The 22,717-nt window shown below is 42.3% G+C and overlaps 1 protein-coding gene across 1 annotated transcript in view; it reads right to left on the bottom strand.

The window, feature by feature from the left end:
* LOC119657775 (neural cell adhesion molecule 2) overlaps positions 1–22,717 on the bottom strand; it is a 641,753-nt gene that overhangs the window by 105,334 nt on the left and 513,702 nt on the right. The window contains exons 6-7 of the mRNA XM_038064845.1: positions 22,406–22,614; positions 12,121–12,231 (exon numbers count right to left, since the gene is read on the bottom strand). Of these exons, the coding sequence (XP_037920773.1) occupies positions 12,121–12,231; positions 22,406–22,614 (320 nt within the window). The remainder of the gene's footprint in view (positions 1–12,120; positions 12,232–22,405; positions 22,615–22,717) is intronic.

Here is a 22,717-nt window from a genome sequence, read left to right as displayed (position 1 = left end):
GGTCTTTAAAGAAACTAGCCACAGGGTCACTTCCCTATCGCGATCAATGATTTTACGGTAAATTACCAGTCGGAAACGTCTTGAAACTTACAATGGCTCCCTCTGGTATAATTAATTTACCGAAGGACACGTATGGGTCCAGACGAGGGAAGCGTTTCAAGGCAGAATTACTAAGCCTCGATCCGCTTTCCGAGGAGATATCGTCATCGGTATCCCACTGCCAAATTTTCTATGTTATTACCTTTACAACAATCGGCATTGGCACTAGCCATTTAAGTGAATCGAAAATCCTGGTAATTTTCGTCAGGAGACATATTTTGGTTAGATTTTCTTTTGAATTATATTTCACAATTTTGAGATAGAAATGGTCCTCTCCTGGGTTACCAATTAGTCTACTTGTAGCGATTATTAAGTCTCGTGGTATCTCATGTAACTCTCATTTCAGGGATTCCATCCAACAGGCAGGAGTCATTCGGTGCTTATTTATGTAGACCAAAACCGCCAGAGTGCAGCATTTTTGCCATTTTTTTTATCAAAATCTTGTTTTTTTGTGTTACCTCGGTTTCACCAAGAAGTAGCGCCCCTGTTACATTTAGGTATCTCTGTCCTTCATGCTTCGCTAACTGATAAAAAGTTCGGACAGCCAAAAAATACTAGGTGCCTCGTCAAAAGAGTGGTGAGAATGTACTCTTGAATTGGCATACCTCATTGGCGTGTAAATGTATTATGGTTGTATTTTGATATTTCTGATTCTCTCCTGTGTTTCAACTGAAGCTACAGATTTGCATTTCCTTCATCTAAGCCGTATCTGCAGCAAATCATTCTTAGGCTTAGCTTTCGTACGGAGCTTTTCGTTCTTGTCTATGTGCTAAAAATTGAATGATAAGAAAAGGCGCAATATTAGGATCGTCGGTAATATAATGCATATTTTTGGTAAATCAGCCCCCATTTGTTCGCCGACAGCATTCATCCTGCTTTTCTTCCGCCTCGAAGAAACATTGAAGAGCCATGTGGGAGTCAGCCGCGGAAACATTTTACGCAAAACCTTACACTTTGAAGAGCAACGCGACCTTAACAGATAATACCCAGCCCAGCTTCGTCTCCTGAGCTAAAAAGGGTTTTGTTTTCCCCAGAAGTTATTGAATAATCTTCTCAACGACTTCCACACCTAAAATAATATTGCTACTGCATTTTCTAGTCCGGATCGGCTAATTTAAGTGTAGAAATCCACTCGGGTTTATTAATCTCCTTGGTTTGGAAGCAGCGTTGATAACGAGTCTAAAACCTGTTTCCACCATAAGATTGCAATCTATGGACGGCCGGTTCATAATCGACAGATTTTTCTTAAAACATCCTAACCCGATTACGATCCACGTCATGCAGACTGAACGCGCCAAATATAACCTACCTCAAATTTAGTCCTCAGATCATATCTTAGATTAAGTTTAACTGTTAAGGAAACTAACCAAACCAAGCCAACCAAATAGTTGTAATGTTAGGTATGGTTATTAATTAAAAATGGTCACCGGTAAACACAATTTAATTTAGTGCAAATAAGGGGGAAGTCGTGGACTGCAGAATATACTAATGCGGAATAGGGCTCTCAGGGAAACAACCTGCCTCACTCTGGGGTTGATGTATGACTCTCCAGGAGCCAAGCTTCTTGTCTACCAAGTCCATTAGAGGGTGATGAAATCCACATCCTTCACCAGGTTGCTCCACTATTAACAAAAAATCTTGACTGAGAAGTCGAAAAACATCCCCTCAATTCCAGGTAACAAGCAAGCAATGCCTATTAGGTAGTTTAAAGTCGCGTGTAGCTGATCGTATTCTAACGGAACCTCCCAGATACCAGGCCGCCTCAGTGAGTAAGCATATTAAAAGCATAAAAAAGACAAACAACGAAGACCTTCATCGTTATGCAGATGTGTAAGACATTAAGTAAAGGAGAACAGATTAGGACTCATATATGGAGCACCTGAGGGACAATATGGTCCATCTACAAATCGGAGGTAACACCAAGAGCGAAATAAGTGAAATCAAGAGCGAAATACAGTGGTAGTAAATCTCAATAGAGTCATCATTAACGCATATGAGGAGAGTGGTCCAGGTAAGAAGGTTACATCATTAAAGGATCTTGGTGGAACAAGTTCTTAGTCATAATGAGAACGGAGCTCCGAACTTCAACCGGTCGAGACAAACCGGAGACTGGACGGGGTACATAAACATAATGACAAAGTATGGTAATGCAATCAGGGAGGCGAAACGAAATAGCTTTAAGGGATTTTGTGAAGGGACCGAAGAAACCAAAAAACATCCAATCTTCGAAAAACTATATTTAAAAAAAAGAAAATATCTTCTGTCCGCCTGAGGAAGGGAGATTCTACATTTACTGATAACGAGGAGAATAGGGTATACCTGTTTATTAGAACTCATTTCCCGGGATACTACCTTCCGACAAAAGATAACAATACTCTTCCTCTAAGTGCAAATATGAAGATACTCTATGTAAAAGAAGCAAACTGGACTGCGAATCACTGGTACCAGTACTGGATGCGCATCAATTCAGTTAAGATCAATATAATATCATTCACTAGGAAGCGCAAGCGCTAGAGATCTGTGGACGAATTGTGGAGACCAAAGCTCCGGGATTGGACGGGATTCCGAACAAAGCCCTGAAGTTGACTGCTAAAATCGGTTTCGCATAGTTCATAAGCACATTTGAATCGTGCATGGTAGAAGTAGTGTTTTCCGCCCAGTGAAAAAGGCATAGGTTGGTTCTGCTACTAAAGCCACAAAAACCACCTGATACACCCTCTTCACATCATATCAGTCTCTGAGGCACTATAGGAAAAATTTTGAAGATGATGATACATAACAGGCTATTTTCATTCGTCCAGCTAGCGGGTGGTCTATTGGAGCGACAGTATGAGTTTCGCAAAGCGCACTCTAGGGTCGACGCAATAGCAACGGTCGTAGATCTAAGCCATCGTCCCCTGATAAGTGCCGCAAGATGGTGACGCTGGATGTCTGCGATGCCTTTAATTCGGCCAATTAGGGTTGGATTAAAGGCATCCTGGCTAAGCTAGGTGTCCCTGGTTACTTAGCTAGAATAATCGAGAGTTACCTCTCGGCGAGATTTGTTTGGTCCACAGACGACAGGAATATGTTGTGGCAGCAGGTATTCCACAAGGCTTCGTATTGGGGGCTTGCTGTGGAATGTATGTATGACGGAGTACTCGATCTTCCCGTGCCGAAGATGACTTGAAGGTGGTAGAAGTTGTAAAACACCCTATGGAGATAGAACTGTATAGAGGGGAAACCATCAAAACACTGCTGCAAATGGTGAAATTTGACCTGGCGGGCAACAGGACAAAGGCGTTGGCTGCTTATCGCAGGGGTGGTGAAATTGATCCTGTTATACGCGGCTTCTGTCTGGGCGGGAGCACTGGATAACACGGTGAACTAGAGAAGGATAACTTCGGCCAATCGTGCTGAGGGTGTGCAACGCATATGGGACGGAGAAAGGGGGTGAGTCCCGCCGAAGTGAATGGGCCTTCCGAAAAGCCACCAGGATGAAGCTGTGCAGGAGTTTGCAACAACGGAAGGATAATACCGAAAAAGGCCGCTGGACCCATACACTGCTCTCGTGTATTTAGAAATGTTTCTAGTGAAAACACGACGAATTGAGTTACCACCCAACACAGTGGATACAGAAAGTAATTGCACCGTTTCGGATTGGGTGAGCCTCAACACTATCCCGAATTCGCCGCTACACCAGAAGACCCGAGTATGTTATGTTCCTTTGTCCGAGATTCGCGATTGAAAAAAGATGGTCAAATGACACCCTCAAGCCAGTTAAAATCCCGTGGCGGAGATGTTGAGGTCAGAAGCAGATTGGAGAATGATAAACGCAACAGTAACTGCGCTATAGGAAAAGCTGCAGAAACTGAATCGAGGCCGAGAAGTTCGACGGACGCGTGACCTAGTCGTGCTGTACAAACCAGATCCCTCCTCGCGAAGTAATGTTTCACGGCGATCGCGCGGGGATATAAGCTAGAAGTTGCGCGTAGTAGCATCTTTTTAGAATTTTGCACCTCCACCCATAAAAAAAATAAAAATAAACTACACTAAAAACTGCTTTGGAAGACACATGTTGAGAACTTATGCCAGTGCTCCGACGACCTGCAGGTCCATAGTAGGAAAAAAAACTTTTGTGTCTATCAATAGGGCAATGAAAACGATGAAAACGATGAAAGCTTCTCCTGGGATGGATTTCTCTCCATCAACACATACAGATGCAGGTAAGGAGGCGATCTCCACAATTTCTGGGAGTATCAACGAGACGAGGAGCGGCCTAAATTAGAAAAAGGTTGTTATTCTTTCTAGGCGGTGTCCCGAACCGCATTGGACGAACTGGCCAGAACAGAAGCAGGAATGTCGCTACAGGGATCAGAACCCTTCTGTCGAATCGGAAATGTGTTCATGGCTACGGCAGTAAAAATGAGGAGCGAAAGCTGTGGGAACTTTACTGGGCGAACCTAGTAGAAATGGAACGGTCTAGGGAGCTCATGGGGAGATTCGAACTCAAGCGCTGGAAAGATTGTTTAAAACCACATTAAGAATAGTCTGGATCGTAGTAGGAATACTCACTGATCACTAGGGACTAAATTATCACCTAGGAAGACTAAGGGTATCTACGGAAACTATTTGCAGATTTTGTGAGGAGAAGGACGAAATCTCCATACATGTCCTAGAACAGTGTCCGGCACTTGTGCAAACTAGGTTCAGCCGCCTGGGAGAATACTTAATACTAGATGCCACGAAGAAGTACTTAGAAGTAGGGGGCATAACGCCTCTCCCAGGACGCAGCGCAATTTCCCTTGGCAGCACTTTATTATTAGTAATGCGATTTTTGACAAAACGCTACCCTATCGAACAAATTCAGGGGAATACCGTGTGCTTTTTATACGAGCGTTTTGAAATGCATGTGAAGATTCCAAAAAAGTAAAATTTTATACAGGTGGGAGTTCGATAGTCTCAAGGTTATACGTAACGACAAGTCAGTCCTAGTACAGAACTCTCGCCACATATCTGTAAAAAATTGCTTGAAAAAGGTCGAAAATTATTTGGAGAAACAATTTATGTATACCACGTTAAGATGCCTTTTGAGACAATGAGACTCTTGTGACTATAAAAGCAAACAAATTTCGTTTGGAAAATGGGATTGACATGTAAAAGTGTTGATTGAACTGCAGAATTATAAAAACCAATCACGCTGTACTTGATTTTGCCTCCAGACCCGAAAAAAGTCTAAAAGTAAAACTGGAATTCTTTCACTCGATAAATTCTTTTTCGCTAAACGGATTTGGTTATCAGTCAAATGTTGAAAGGTTGCCTATATTTTCCACACATTCCATACGTATGCGTAGCTAGGTATGCTGCAGACATGAATACATTTCCATATGTTTGCACACAAGGCATACTTTCCTAAATCTCCATACTTAGGCACTGAAGTAAAAACATGCCTCCTCTCAAGGAATAATAAATTGAGGGAGTGAGCTTAGGATTTGCCTTCCTGACGACCACCCACGTTACTTTGCTTCATTCATATTTACAAGAATATGATTGCCATAATTTTATTCCAGGGATAAAAATAAAAAGGAATTTAAATTTTCATGCAGATTGTCATTTTAAATCGGTGTTTTTTAAATTTGGAGGTTTGGCTTATTTAGTCGGAAGGGCCTCAAGCTGAAATACTTCAAGCCTTCATTCGTGAAAGCTTCTTGTTTACGTTAACTTGTTGCGAGTACACAGTTGCATATTTAATGAAAAGTCTGTTTATTAAGGGAAATTATGCCCCACGCTATGCAATCACAGTTGAAGAGGCGTATTTGAAAATTTACCCGGTATTTATGTTGGAAAGCATCTTTCATGGAGTTGTCAGAATATGGCTCTAAAGGGAAATAACATTAAAGACAAAGTTGATGACCTTCATTGCAAGGCCGTGAATATATTGCCTACGAATTTCTTAGGAAGAATAAAGAAATCAGAAGACGGAAGTTGGAATCTTTAGATACAGATGCGCGGATTTTTCAACGAAAAGACTTCGATTGCAGGACTTTTTCGTATCCCTATAGCTGAATTAAATTAAGTTCTATTTATTTAAAGCAAGATTTCCATAAATACTGTCTCCTTTTTCCTTGTTTGACTTGGTACGATATCCAATCGATATCCTACAGGAGCGTTTACTTATTGAGAATTGAACTGTCAAAAGATTTCTAACTAAATTTCACAAATTTTATAGAAGATCATTATCAACTTCATTTAAATTGATACTGAAATGAGAGCTCAAAACACAGTTGTGATTTTTTTCTAAATATTTGGAAAAGTACCTACTAAGATCTGGTACACTCCTGTCTTGGCAAGTTAGCGAAGACCTAGAGTGACTAAAAGCCGATCAGTTTTGAGCTACGGAGAAAGCCACAGGTCAGGGAACGCCAAATTAGTCTGGAAAAACAACTGATAAGCAAACATTTATGAAAATGTGGTTAGATCATCAGGACAAATATCTTTACGAAGAGAATTCTCCATATAACGTAAAGTTCGGAAGTTATTTTTGAACCTGAGCTGAGCAAAACAAGCAAGTTTAGAAGAGTTTCGCCTTTTATTGATTAAAATTGTTTTGTTCGAAGCTAGCCTACTTTCTGCCGCTCAAGTTTTCGAGATGATTACTTTAACCATGAATTTTGTGACCGCAGGAAGCAGCCAGATACCCCTCCAATTGAAACACTCAAAATGGGGGCCCTTTTTGGGAATCTTCCCCTTCTTCAGCTCTCTGGGAAAGGTTTCGGATTCCCAAAATTTCGATACCAGTGGAAGTATCAGATCTGCGGTAGCTGCAGGTGCAGCGATAAATAACTCTGTGGGGAGACAGTTAAGCCCAGCGGCTTTGCTCCGTTTGAGTGCATTGACGGCCGACATGATTCGATGATGAAAGAGGAACTGGATGTGATGCGGTTAAGGACTGTGGTAAAATGTTCTCGTCGTCGTATGTGACGAGTCGACAATTGCCGTCCTTCACAGGACTTTATAAAACAATTCAACTTTTTACTATTTTTAACTTTTTGAATAATTTAATTTATTTCATACATTTATTTATTTATATATTTCTGTCCTTTCTTGACTCCATCATGCACTCTATTGACTCACACCGAAAAAAAATGTCGCTGTCAAAAATTGTTTTTCGATATCAGGTCCAACTCGAAAGCTGTTCATTCCGCCACAACACTTCACCCCCAGCTGAAACGAAAGACGAACGGTTCCCTCAACTTGGTTGATACAACTCAGCGTCGCGCTCCTATCGAGAGGCGTCCGTCCTAAATAGAACATACGCGCAGGATTCGAAACCCCCGGGCACGTCAACCACGGTTGTGACGTAGTTGACGGGTAGTGGCTGTTTCAGCTTCAACCCGACGGCAACAAACCCGCAGTTTTGAGGCCTGAGTCGACCTCGAGACGAGGGTCGCTGAGGAGTCTCAGGTTCTCCTTGTATACCAAATCCGCGGGACTTGCAGTAAACCCCTTTCGATTGGCTGCCGGGAGATCAAGTATAAGGAGTAGTAGCAAGATATGCGACCAAGAAGGATTATCTTGGGCCATTGTAGCGGCCTTCGGCGTCTTGTGACACCTTTCAAACATCTCATTGGACTGGGGTATTACGCGGTTGTCGGGTGCCGTTTGAAGCCGAGGAGTTTTCCAAACTCTGAAAAAAATAAGGACTCAAACTGCATTCCGTGGACGGTGTTTATAATTGACGATATAACAAAGCGTGGAATCCATTCTTGACAGAGGGCCTCTGCACAAGATGGTGCAGTAATGTCTTTCAGACTTATCGCCTCAGGCCACCGCGATGATTGTAAGGCAAAACCTGAAACCGTGCGAGTCTCACAAAGAGCCAATGATGTTGATGTGGATTGAGTGGAAACGCTTGGTGGATCGAGGGAACCCTCCAACCTCCACATGCTTTGTAGTTTTGCACTTCTAGCATGCAATGCACTGTCTGGCCCAAGAATTAATGACCTTGTTCACGGACGACCAGAGGTACTTTACGGTGACTAATCAATTCGTTGTCCAAGTGCCTGAGAATATATAGCATTGGTCTCTTGTCTGAGATCTAGAAGTACATACTGGATGTTGAGCCGGAAATAGGAAACTGCCTAAATGTGTATTCTAAGTTAGTCCCCCAAGCTTCGAAAAACTGCATTTTCCTTCTGAGCCTCGGCGATTACCGGAAAATCGACAGTGGCAGGGATTTTGACTTCTGCAATGCATGATAAAACATCAGCAACTAGGTTATCTTTTCCAGACACGTGTTGAATGCTGAAGTTATCGAGGGGACGCTTTGTCTAGCTTCTGTTTTAAAGCAAAAGTGAGTGGCTTACGGTCCGTGAATACTGTGAACGGTCTGCCTTTAGGGGAATACCGGAAGTATTTAATTGCTAAGTACGCGACTAATAGCTCATGATCATAGGCACTGTAGTTCCGTTAAGCGGGATTCAACTGTTTGCCAGATTAGGTTCATTTTTTGGTGAAAAGCAGCACTTATAGCAACCTCTCAGGCATCAACGAATTCAGCTAGAGATGCATCTTGCTGAGGGAACGCCAGAAGTGTAGCATCCACCAGCTGGACGGCCTCTGCGAATCACACAATCAGGCGGGAGTCTTTGGTCTTCGGCCCAGGTAAGGAGGCGTTAAGAATTGACAGACGATGGACGGCCTTGGGCAATAACCAATGATAGAAGTTTTACATGCCCCCGTGCCCCCATAATCTAAACAGTTTTTGAAAGGGGAAAGCTCGAAATCGCTTTTACATTGATTGGGTCCGGTTGCCGGATGCCATCAGAGGTAATTAGATGACTGTGGAATCTCACCTGCGATTGTAGAAGTTTGCACTTTTTCACGTTAAGTACCAGACCGGCCTGCAATAAATGTTGGAAAATGCACTCGAGGTTCCCTAAATGCTCGCAGTGAGAGGAAGACGCTACCAGAATATCAGTCAAATAAACGAAACCGAATAAGAGCTTTCACAGCACAGAGTGGATGAATCTCTGAAAAGTTTGCCCCGTGTTGCACAGTCCAAAAGCCATCTCAGTGAACTCGAAAATGTCATTAAATTATGATGCCGGGATATGGGAAGAACCGAGACTTCAGCGCCTGCGTCGATCAGGTGGCTACGCCGCTTCAAGGGGTCGTAGATTGTGAGGCGACGTGCCACTGCGTTTCGCGTAGCACGTGCACGCAAAGCACCAGATCTGCTGCAGCTGAGCCATCTGGCTTAAGTTGTGGCGAGATACTTCGCCAACCATGAATCGCACGTGGACCTTATGAATTTTATCCGCGGTTTTTGTCCGCGTGCCTTTGGCCTTTGAGGAGGATTTTAATTAGGGATTTATCTAGACCAAATTGAATGCAAATGTCACGGCTAAACCATCAACACTAGTATACAACTAGATGTCATCTAAGTAAATCAACTTCACTTAACACATAGGTCATATTTAACTGCGAAACCATGCCATTAAGCATCATGAATTAGCCATGAAAGGGGTTGCAGCCCCATACAAAACCAAAGAGTAGATGTGCCAAATAATCATGTATACTGGTGAACCTTTTAGACCAGAAATTCCACGCTCGATCCAGGCATTCAAACCAATAATACGAAAGCGAATCTTCTGAATTTACGTAAAGATAAAATCAGACATTTTGGAAGCTCGATTGACGATGTTTCTGAAGTGAGAGTTGAAACGAAGTTTTTCATAGAAGATTACACCCAGGTCTTGAAAAGAGGTCAGTACTGAAAGGAGCTGTCTGCCAAGAGAGTAAGCAAATTATGTTGAGGACCGTTTAAGTGAATAGCACATCCAGCAGCCTTTACTGACATTCAAAGTCAACTTGTTAACCAATCACCAACAGACCAAAGTTAAGATTGAATTGCAAGAGAGCAAAGTCCAGAGGAGATGAAACAGAGGCAAATAATAATGTACTGCAAACATGAATAGGTGAGGACGAAAGGGAGGTCACTGATAAAAAACAAGAATAGTAGGGGGGCAAGTATGGAACTTTGATGAGGACCAGATGAGCGGCATGAGTGTTTATGAAAAGAAACTTTGCAAGAACGCTATGGGGGTAGGAGGAATGCCAAGAGATGATTAGGAGAGGAATCTGAATTTGGCGAAATTGGTATAAACAGCGTGTACCTCCGGGCATCTAACAACGAAGTTGATACAGACTAAACTTTTGTTGAAAATAATACACAGAGGGAGGGAAATGTGTTGTTTGCAGTTAACAAGGAAGAGATTAGAAAGCCTATCGGGACCATGTCCGACATTTTTGTGAAGATTACCAATGAGGAATTCAACTAAGCAAGGCATAAGGAAAGGAATGTCTGGAGGTTCGGACAAGTCTGGAACAAGAACAGATGTAAAGGGCGCAGCAGTTGAGGGAGTAAACATGGAAGAGAAGTGAAAAGAATTTCACAGGATTGTTGTGGGGAATGAGCAAAGTCGATGGAAAAAGGGAAAGATTGGGTGAGGTTACGGGAATGACGAATATGGGGAAGTTACCACGGGCAAGGGCAGTAATAATCATTGGTGTAACAATCCACATTGGGTCACGGCCTCGAAATGTGTTAGAGCACTTCATTCAAAACCGTAACGGTGGACTACAGTACAATGTAGCAGGCAATGTGGTCAGCATTGCGCTCGCCCGGGAATATTTCCTGATTTGACTCAGGTGCTCATTCAGAGCTCAGTCGACTGGTATCCGACGTCAAATCACTGTCACCAGTGATATTTGAACCGCGACCTTCCGTACGACAACCTTGTGCTCTAAGCACTCAGCTATCCGGACACTATCTAGTATCACTTATAATCGCTTGCTGAAATGATCGCCACCTATTGTGGTTGAAACAGCTATGGTAGGCGGAACATTGCTAGCACCTAGACTTCGAACCATCCTACGATTAGCAGTTTCGACGCCATGCTGCCCAGTACTGGAGCCCGATCCAACCACCAAGTCAGACAACTTCCGCCGGTTATCTGAACCAAACTTTGGATTTATTTTTCTCCTCATTTAACGGATCTGGATTTTAGACCTAACTGCCAGGTGTGGTAGTAGCTTTCTCAATGAGTACTTTGCGAAACTACAAAGTTTATATGTTTTTCTCATCGACCCGCTGGGAGGCTGCAGCGACCTACAGCCATTCAGACTGAAGCTATCCATCCCTCCCCTTTTCAAAAGCAGGTTTGCGACTTACAATATTTTGAGGTCGCTACGAACAATCTTTGAACGCGAGTAGTAATGAACAATTCACAGTTTGAGGCAGCAATCGCTGAGTTTCTCGTGATCTATTTCCCACACAATTTTTCGACAAAATTCAAATCTCTCAACGAGAAATGAGTAATGTCTTACCCAATTGCTCGCTGCAGAGTGCCCTCTTAATATTCACCAAAATTAGAATTCCCATTTTGTAAAACACTTCGGCAGGTGCGTTGTGCCTTTTCATAAATTATTCACCAGTCATTGATTATTAATCGAAGTTACCCAGTTAACAATTGCACGTAGCTGACGGTATTCTCCTGCAAAAATCAAAAATTTTGCAAATACCCATATATCCATATTATGTAAATCGCATCTCCACGTTGAAGAGATTCTGTGCTATGCATAAATTACCCACATTTTCCTGCCCCTCAAAAATCAAAGCCATTCACTTCTAAGCTCCCTGAAAAGATCGAAAAATACACTTTGAGCACTTGACGTGAAAGCTATTTTAGCCATTTATTAAGGAAAATCTATTATTATAGTCGTCCCCCATGAAAAAATCGATATCGCTTCATATGCTCCATACTCGCTGGAATATTCCTACCCAGCCGAACAAAGGATCCTCCCCATGGCGGCAAAAATAATATGCGGCCACAGAGCCAGAGCGAGAATGAGTTTGGAACGTCTCAAAATTGATATTCAGAGAACGTTTTTCCGCACCAGCTGGCAATCAATAGAAAATAGCTTTATTCAAAGCTTCCCTAATTAGTTCGTATACAAGGATAATTGTTAAATACTTACCGCCATTAACTTCGCATATCAATATGACATCGCTTCCCTCATTGTATGCCGCCACGTTACTCAACCGCTCCTTTCGGTCGGCTTCCAAAATCACAGGACGTTCGGGCGGCACTGGAATGATAAATAAAAACGGGTCCAATTCAGGATAAATATGTATGTGGCTGTGCATGTATGAATGAAAACCACCAATTAGTATTCAGGAGACGCATTGGAATGAATAGTTTGTTATTTATAAGTTGGGATATTATGAATGCGGATAAGAAAATGAATCACAAGTTCAGTTTGCAGGATATGAATCATTCATAACGGTTCGGTCGACCTTGGTGGCAGATAAGGGATGGGGTCTGGATAATAAGGCTAATGGCTGGATGATAAATTATTTTAAAATGATAGTCATAAATGAATTAGAGATGAGTGGAGTCATGTCGCACGAGGAGGAGATGCCGACTGAACCGTTTCCCAGGACCGCAATCATTGTTTGCAAGGAGGCTTAATGGCTCCGCTTCCTAAATCCATTGTTTTACTAATTGCATTGTATTTTCCGAAATTGGTTGCAAGAAGATGGTTCTTGAAGATCCAAAACCGAACATTTTACAGGGAATAAGAAGGACATTGTTAATAGACTTAAGTGGAGTACCAGCAACCGCTGTACTGTAGAATCAAATTTATTTAATGCGAGCGGAGACCTTCAGTTCTGTGTCACGTTCCCTCTTCACATAATGAAGCCCCATCCACTTGGAAAAAACCTAGATGAAATTCATTAATTTTATTAATTCTTTCCCTGCACAAGCAAGTACCGAGAAAGACATTGCATAGTCATATTTGGAATTTTAATTAAAGTAATGGTAATAGAATATGAACCGACAGCTCCACACAATTTTTTATTTCCTCGCAATAAAAGAAATGATAACACAAACAACAGCGGATGGGTGAAAGGAATGGAGTCGCTCCTTTTTTTATTTGCTCAAACCTCAACCAATTGTTGAGTGTTCGAACAATGGAAAAAGATTTCAATTTCAGTGATTTGTCAAGCGAATAAAATGTCCCGTGCAAGCAGAAAAGCAGAAGCTTTCAAGGTAAGAAAATAGAAAAGCGCAAATTTTAACAATAGCCAAGAAAAAGTGGAGCAGACCAAACAAAGGAGATACTTTTATGGACTGAGAGCAATGAAAAAGAAAAAATTCTAAGAAAATATATGGCTTTACTCCACTGACTCCGGGAGATAACAACGAATAGTATCTGATGCCTTCCCACGTTTGTCAGTAAGGCAATATGAAAATTTTCTTAGAGGCAAATGTTTAGTAACGGCGCAGGGGTGAATGCTCCTAATTTTAATGTTAGAACTTTTGGAATTTCTTCGGGGAAAAGGGAAAAGGCCAAAAAACTGGACGGACTTCAGCGTTATGCAACGGCCCAGATCAAATTTAGTGTTGGTCTTTTCTAGGATTTTATGATTGAAAAGGAATCTGGGTGGATAAATAATGAACTTCTTTCATGTTGCAAAATATATTACCCTTTGGTATCCTGAGAAGCAGAAAATTTAAAACTCAATTGAACGCACCATACCAAACAAAGAAGAATTTACCTGCGTGAATTGGTAGTTCGTAGGAAATCCTTAAGGTTGATTTGTCTTGGGAGGTTTGAATTGGTCTCAATGTTGGGGTTTAAATTTTATGGAATCACGATTGGCTGCAAACGGTAGCAAGCTATTCTTATGTAAAAAGAAGAAGTCTGCTGGATTGGAGTCCAATGCCTGTCCAGTTTAATTGTGAATGGATTTCGTAAGGAATAGCTTGTACCAGCAACGTGTAAAAGCCTCCAATGTCCATTTCCCTTCTCATCATCACAATTTCTATGCAAAATCAGCCGACCTTCCTGCGGTCAATGAAAACACGGGTTTATTCACTAGAAGGAACGAGACTCATCGAACACAAAAGTCTGATAAATCCTTAACCAAAAGGAAACAATGGCAATGATGATGCATCGTTTATTTCACCTTCACATGCATTAAGAAAAACTTCTTCTCCGTATGTTACATATACATACTCCATGCAGAATCAATTCCAAACCCAAAATCGACTTTAGAGTGGAAAAATTGCGCAGGCTTAAATGCCCCTGAGATTGTTACTTCTTCACTCAGTTTTTCCCAAATGGGCTTCATCAACGATATTCAAAAGAGATAAATGGATACAATCAAACCGTTACGAAGGCAGTACTGGGAGTCGATGCCCGAAGAAAACAGAACTTATGTTCTATGAAGAAGAAATATGATTGCAATTATCCCGTAAATGCGGTTTAGCAAGTCAACCGCACATATCGGCCAAAAAATGCCTTAGCTCCCTCTCTAGGTTGCATGCATTAAAGGCTAGTTAAATGCCTTTCAGTGTGAGTCACGTCGCTTTGACACTTACCTGGTGCAACCATCGTTGAAACTTTTCCAAATATGGTTTGCACAGATCCTTTTTGGATGCATAGAACACCACCCATACCTAGGCAGTATGGTCGCCACTTCTTCAAAATGTGCGGCAACTTTACCAAGGTAATCCCGAGAAGCCTGCACCTCATTTCTACTGGCGACCTACTGGTCGGTCATCCTAGGATAGTGAATTCTATTTCATGGCATAACTCGCTACGGGATTGTCAACCTTTCTCAATGTGTGACCTATCTATTGCCACTTTCGTCCTCTCATCAACGAACGTTTCGCACAGTGCAGAGTTTCGCAGTGCCGCCGTCGGCAGGAAGATACAAGATATACAAGTTGTTGGATGCCCAGGCGGTCAAAAAATTGTTTTGGTCCCAGAGTGAAACATGGATTCGTACCCACGATAGAGCATGAAACCGGAGAAACACCTGTAAGAACCAACACCAACAGGTGTTGACTTCAAAGAGTTCTTTTTTAATGGAAAACTGCACATAGAAAAGGATAAAGGCGAGTCTGCCATGCCCAAAAACTGGACAAATTGTACCAACTGGTCCTCCAAGTTGGGTGTTGAGCAGGCCTGACAACCTTACACGGAAAACAATTGTCACGAAGCCACAAATGGAGGCTAGGACTAGATGGTTATTGGAGGGACAAATGTGCGAATTTGCGCATTTTTGCATCAAAGTTCCGCTCCCAGCACAGACTGAATGCATTTGACCAGCTAACTATAGCGTATCGGCTAGCTGCAGGAGATGCGTTAGACAGGGGCCGGTTCTCTGAAGAAAAGTCACTACACTACCTACATAATAGACATCCAGTAAACGACGTGCTCGGAACAGGTTTCTTAGTCAGCCAGAAAATAAAATGAAAATGCTGTTATAGAATTTGAAAATATAATCGAAAAGTTATGCACTCTGCACTTCCGAGACAAATTTTGAAATATAAGCCCCACTAACTTTCACACCCCTACAGAGGAGACTGCAGAGTCGGAGAAGGATATCTTCTACCAGGCAGTGGTACAATCCTACGAAACTGAGATTTTAACAAGCAAGTTTTGACGTGATTCGTATTCAAGACGTTGGAAACTGCGCGGAAAGTGGTCCACAAACAAACGGGGGCCTCTCCAGAAGGGACCACTTCCAACCAAACTAACCACGTGTTGATTGAACGCCACTGGACTCATAGAGACCAATCATGAACTCCCGTTGTGTGGAAAAGCAACTTCACAGGCAGAAAAAGGAAGCCTGGGAGAACCAACAAATCTGTGAACTCGAGAATTATAGGAAACAACCGCATCAGGTGCAGAAGTTGCACTAAGGACCTACAGCACCTCGATGCTAATCTTGCTGAGACAAAAAGGGAAATCCGATCTCCGGTAACATGGACATATTGGAGCGATGTGTTGAGTACTTTGATGAACTATTCAACAACAAAAATTTTCTCCCGGTCCCGCCAAATAAAAACAACGGACAAATACTGCCAACACCAAACATGGAAGAAGCAGTGCATGCAATTCATCGGCTTGAAAACTATAAGTCGCCCCCGATACCAAAAAGACTTCACTCCAGACAAACAACTAACAGGTCGGATTTCCTCTGTGCGGCAAGCGATGGAAAAATTGTTGAAATATTGGCATCAGTTGCACCATTTTACATTTACTTCGAACCCGCCTATGATAACTCACCCAGGGAAAACTGTACGTGATCATGAGAGAATTCAGTATTCCGAAAAAATTGTTGGGCTGATTGTGGTCAATATGCGAGGCAGCAGGATCACTCTCGAGACCATTCACCATCAAGGACGGTCTGAGACAATTCGATGCCCTATTGTAAATCCTCTTTAACCTGCCCTGGAAAAAGTGATCCGCGATACAGACCTTAAAACGAAAGGTAAAACCCTCCTCAAGTCTACCCAACAACTGGCCTATGCTGACAATATTCACATTACAGAAAGAACAATCCGAGATATACAAATTGCCTTCATCCAGATCAAACAAATGGCGATGGCTGCATATTAACGAAAACAAAGCAAGATATATAGTGGCAACATAAGCACCAAAAACCAAATAACACCAAACGGCACTGGTTAAATGACAATAACAAAGACAGGAGAATACAACGAAATGGTTATTGACAACCGACGAACCCTACAGCTAGCAAAAGCTCTTACGCTCGAAACCTTCCACCACATAATTAGAGCTCTCCTTGCACATGGCAAAAATTTTGGCAGTCATCGTATATTTCTCAGAGAGTTGGGTTCTAAGCAAGAAAAACTGTGAACTCCTAACTACGTTCCAAATGTATAAGGGTAATATTTATTGTAGAAAAAAAGACGTCACAGAGGCTGCCTAAGATGGAACGATGGTGTAGGCCAGGACGCCAGCGTGGACGACAGCAAGGCGGCAGACCGACTAGCTGCTTCCAGCTTGGAGACTAGTACTGTCGGCAAGCGGAATAAAAAGAGCTTTGCTACATTCCAGGCGACTGTAGAGGGATACAACACTAAAAACCTGGCAAATCTTCAGAATGCAAAACCTACCCCCTCCAAGTGCAATTAATCTGAGACCGTCGAATGAAGCACGCACTGCGAGTTGACCAGGGTGCAGGTGGCGCAGCCAGCGTGGTTCGGAGTCAGGAACGCAAAATCGTAAGTATTCTATGTCGCGAAAACAGACAACCGGGACTCAGTCGAAGCCGCCAACCACCTCTCATAGGAAATGATCGATACTCTGATGGAGACTAACGATCCCGCTATGCCAGCAAATCACGCTGTGGGTAATGAAGATAAATGTGAAGAAGTGCGCGTGATTCTGATCTTCCTCCCGAAGGAAGACGTCGACTTCGAATATTAAGCACAAGACATACTGGTCGGGATAGACCTAGAGCATATATCCTTGCAAGAAAAAGCCTACAGCGATGAACATGTACATCTGCTCGGTTTACGTGCCTCACAACCGATCAACTTCAGCAGAAGAACTACTGCATCTGACGATTATCATCACATCAGTGAGACAAGCGAGGCAAATGCTTTGGGGGTAACTCGAAAAAAGGCGGTTCACTCTTTGACTTTATTATTAAGATAAACCTATCGGTGTGTAACAGGGGATGTAGAGCAACCTTTGGTTTCCCCACCTCGGAGAACTATGACGGTTGGGAGCACATCCTTAATGTAATCGGCAACGAACTCTACGGGTGAAGAACTGCAGAGTGTCTGGTCAGACATCATTCTCAGACCACAGTTGGATATATTCGAATCCAATTCTTGCTGAAGAAGTATCTTATTCTTGCAAAACCCTAGGAGAATCGACTGGACGAAGTTTTGTCGAGTCATCAAGATCAAAGTCTCCGGCGCTAGCAACGATAAGATTCGTATGGCAGACGAGCGGTAGTTAAAAGTCGGGGCTCTGGAAAAGGCATTTGAAACCACCTGCAAATTAACTTGTCCTGCCAAATACATCAAAAGGACATTGTCAAAGTGATAGAATGCAGACCTGCCCAGTCTCAGGAAGCTGACCAGGGAAGTCTTCAATGCTTGCTACAGACAAAAATACTGGGGGCCATATTAAGACTGCCTGAAGAGGAACAAGCCGACTATTGAGATTACCAGGAGACGGCCTAGCTGGACAATAGTCAAAGCAGTGAAAGCACCCGCGAGTCTACGAGACTCAGTAACATTGGGGCCAAAGAGCATAGGAGCTGATCCTTTCTTAAAAAATCGGAAGACTTATGACGGAATCTTCTGGAGAAACTTTTTAGCTCTTGTCCGCAAGTGAGGACTGTGAGTCAGAACCTTGCTTAGAGGGTATGCAGCCCCAGTGTGGGATTATCAAATCACGATTGAAAGCAGCATCTGTAAACCTCAATACACATCTCACAAAGGTAAATCCACAGAATTCGCCACACTACAAGCAGCACAAACCGCTACATTGGATAAAGAGAATATTTTCAACTATGTTAGTGTCAAAGCAAGGATTTTCTAACCAGAATCAGGTTGGAGGGGTGTCTTACGTATTCTATAGTACCGATGCTAGGAATCAGGATATTCCAATCAAACCGGGAAGGTACCCACTTGATCAGAGCTCATGATATTGATGCTAGGGATGTATTCCTACGTTATAAATTAAATCATCGAAGGCGCGTTGGAAACGGTGTGCCTGTTGACTGCAAGGTAAACCACTTTTAGCGAATGAAAAGTATATGGATGTTATTCTAGATCCTAAATTAAACATAGAACTGAGTGTTATCAAGATCTATATAGCTTCTTTTGCCTGCAAGATGACCTTGGAAGGAAATGAGATCTTCGGTTGAAGATGATTCTCTGGTTGTATACAGCTATATCTCGTGCCAACCTAACAGATGGTTCGATTGTCTGGTGTCCCAGCTGGGCAGGAAATGTAATAAAATTAACCGTAAACGGGTTGAAGAAACCGCATGCCAGATGCTCTGCAGTCTTGCCCGCAGATGTCCTCAATATAGTGATGCGCCTCCTCCCCCTGGAAATCAACTTTAAACTGAGTGTTGTGCTGTTAGACTACGTGAGCCCAGATGTAGGCCATCCGTGAATTTGTAATGAACTAAAGGGGTATTCAGATGGTCAAACGATCATCATGAGACGACCTAGAGGGAAGAGCTATCCCAAAACCTAAAAGAAATTGGCTAAATTGACCGGAAAGATCTGCCCCTGTTGATACGAGGTTGAATGCCTCTGTGCTAGCTAGGCTGGCGAGAACCCCCATGTTTGTGTGGTTATTTTCAGGATTCGGTGCGAATCCACACACCGGTATAGACACGTGATTTTTTCAGAATGACACGAGAGGGATCGATGCGCTTAATGGACCCCCGTCCCCCACATTCCCGAGTCTGGCTAGGACAGAGGCGTGAAATCACGTGTCAACAGAGCGCTTGGATGAAGCTTCAGTATTTACGGGTAGACCTTAACGGTCAACTTAGCCAATTTCTTTTAGGTTTTGGAATAGCGTCATTCCAAATTTCTAACGGATTACGCTGTATGCAAGGCGAGCTTCGAGTCGAATTTTGCTATGGTCAGGAAGGGTGGAAGGTTATGACACAATTCTTCATAACTCATCAAAGATAGTTTATGGAGTCGGTGGGAGTTTCCTCGTATAACCGCAGTGTGGTCAAACCGTCCACAATTAGCTACCGTCTTTAAGGTAGAGGTACTATCAATTTTTGAGGCCTGTGGATGGCGGGAACGTGATCCAACTCCCAAGCCTAACAGGAGGAGGGCAGCTACTCTTTGTGCTACGCGCTGGCTCTGAAGTTCTGAGCTGGCCAAAATCTGACCCCTTTCCATTTCCACAGCCGTCATGGTGTTAGGAGTTTGTGCATCAAAACGGCGCACTATAGTGCTAATTGGGCTCCATGGAGGCGTCACTGATACCAATTGGTCCTCCCTAAGCAGGGTCCATGGATGAATTCCCTACCTCATCTGCCAACTCCTAACGTGACTACTCTAACTTTTGAATTCTCAGTTTGCATCAAAAAGGCTACAAATCCACTTTGGATTAATTGAAATTTACCTTATATGATGGAAACCAAATGCTGCTACACCACTTTCGTCCTAAAGTGACAAAATTGCGGTATGGTATCAGTTGATGGTGTTTTCCTCGACCTTTAATTTCCCAAGAATGCCAGATCACGGCAGAAATGTCAACCTTCATAGCTTTCCATATGGAGTTTCAGCGCCGTTGTCGTTAGACTTGATACATGTAAGTGATAGGAATGCAGCATTAAGATAAACGCCCATGGCGTAACCGGGATTTGAAAGTGGGTCGGGAGGTCTAGAGGGTGGTTTTTATCATTTTTAGGTAATTTGAGCATTTCGTGCTTGGAGTTTATTTCCAATTTCCAGTTCGTTAAACATTGGATTTCTCACTTGAAATGTTGCGGCTGATGTAATTAAAGACTTACCTATAGTGCTTAATAATTTGAAAATTACTGCATCCCCAGAAAATCGCTACCATACTATTACTTTTTACTTTTGATACCTCATCTTTACCCCTTTACTCCCTGGAGTCATCCCACATTTATATAATTTCGTCTTTCTGTTAGCTTGTTTCCTGTTTCACTTCGAGTCGATTCGAATCTGGGGTATGAGGGGTGAGAAACTGATGTCCAAGCATTTCAACAACTGAACCATCACTTGCTACTTCTGTGTATTCTTTTCTATTTGAAATCTTCCCATCGTATTATAATTAAGCATATTGGATTTGTCTGCGATTTTCCAAGACCTTTGTTTGCCTAGCCCCATTGCAACAATAGAATAAATCCTTCTTACATGTCAGCCCAAACAATCAAATTGAAGCAGATATTATAAACTCATTTTAATCAGACCATTGTCATCTCTTGTCTGAGTCTATTCAAACTTATTTTTAGCGGTCCTATAAAAAGTCAAATTCTGAAAATTCAATTAACTCTCTTTCAAGTTTAAATTGGTCGCAAGTTTTTTTTCGGTCATTTTCTAAACCAGACATCCCACGGGACTCGAGGAAAATTAAGTTTACTGGCCATTCAAAGAAACTGTAACTTTCCCGTCTATTTCTGAGCCGCAGTCACACATCAACTTTAATTAGCCAATTTTTTTCACTGCCAACCAGACCATTTGACTTCATTACAAACAACAAACAATTTTCCGGAGAAAACGGTCGGTCGTTCATAAAACTCAAACGGAAAAATAAGGAAAAATGAATATTTTCTTGCGTCAAAATGCGGGCGACGACGAAATGAGTGTTTCGAAAAATGTTCACCATTAGTAACTGCCTCCTCTCGATTTGCATTTTAGGGGAGATGTTCAATGTTTAAGTGCCACCGATTTACTTTTAATGGCCTTAAATTATGGTTTTGTGGCCCCAAATGCTATTTTCCGGGACATAGGTACTGGGACCGCAACACTTTCGACCACAGCTAGCTGGAACACAACAAATAACGCTTCATTTCACATTGCGTATCCTGAACGTCCCCTACAGCGTCCAGATTTTCTAGCACTCTGACTCCCAGGACTCGCAGGGGATGAGGCCAAAAGGCGAATAGTATATGGGCTCTAGTTGGTTCGTAGACAATAAAATTCGTTGGGCGTTAGACATGAGGCGTATGAATGCGATAGGGATGTTATCAAAATGTAATAACTCATTTTGGCCGGATCGCAGATGGTGCCGCAGCGCCTCGTTTTATAATGCAATTTTGATTTTATTATCACAATTAGCTCCAAATCGATACATTTAAAGACGTAAAATGTGCTTCGAAAGCTGTTAAATGATTTAGGAAGGGTAAGCAAATTGAAGGGGTGGCGGTACAATGTAGTACGCTCTCATGGAAGATGGAGCATGGAACAATCTACACCATAAAATTCGTTTTGGAGTCAAGCGGAATACAAGCCATAAAGTGCTTGATTGAAAATTAACGATTTGGCGGGACAGCAAACGTTTCGGGATTCAGGACTTGGGAGCAGGTCTTAAAAGTTTGATGAAATGTTTCGTCACTAATAGGACATAAAGCCCGCGAAGTAAAGTGATTGGGCGCCTAACGAAAGCCTTGTCATAAATGAGAACGGAGCATTGAAAGCCATTTAGTTTATTTGCAAATAGTGAGTAGATTTTAGATACTTTTGTTTCAAAATCAAAATCTCACTCACGCCTGCAAATAGCAAAGAAATACTTTAAATGTATCGGGCCAGAAAGTGGATCTACTGCGTCGTACACTTCTACTTTGTATCTTCAATTCTGTAAAGTATCCCCAGGGAGGAGCTATTTGAAGCTAAGCGCACGATCAAATGTGCATTATCCCATTTAGAAACCCATCCAAAAGTCCTTAAAGCGGCTATCTTCTACCACAAACTTTACTTACCAATAACCGTTAAATTTATCTTTAGATTTCTTGTTGGTGAGTTCTTGAAATCAACACGACATCGATATGTTCCTTCGTCAGACAACTTTATATTGTCCACCTTGAGCGCTGCAGGATGTGCCACTGTACTAAAAAATGCTCTGTCGCCAAATGCACTGGGCGACGACCATAATTTCGCTTGACCAAATTGACGACCTCGCACGTCGAAACTATAAAAGAAAACAGAGAAATGCCGTTAAGTATACGAATATAATAAAAACATCCTTACGACCTTAATTCCAAAAAAAAAAAAAACAAAAGTTTGACTGCCTT

The sequence above is a fragment of the Hermetia illucens genome, chromosome 5, assembly GCF_905115235.1.
Source record: "Hermetia illucens chromosome 5, iHerIll2.2.curated.20191125, whole genome shotgun sequence".
Taxonomy (NCBI): domain Eukaryota; kingdom Metazoa; phylum Arthropoda; class Insecta; order Diptera; family Stratiomyidae; genus Hermetia; species Hermetia illucens.
The sequence above is the reverse complement of the archived record's forward strand: the minus strand, read 5'-3'. Positions and strand labels throughout refer to the sequence as shown.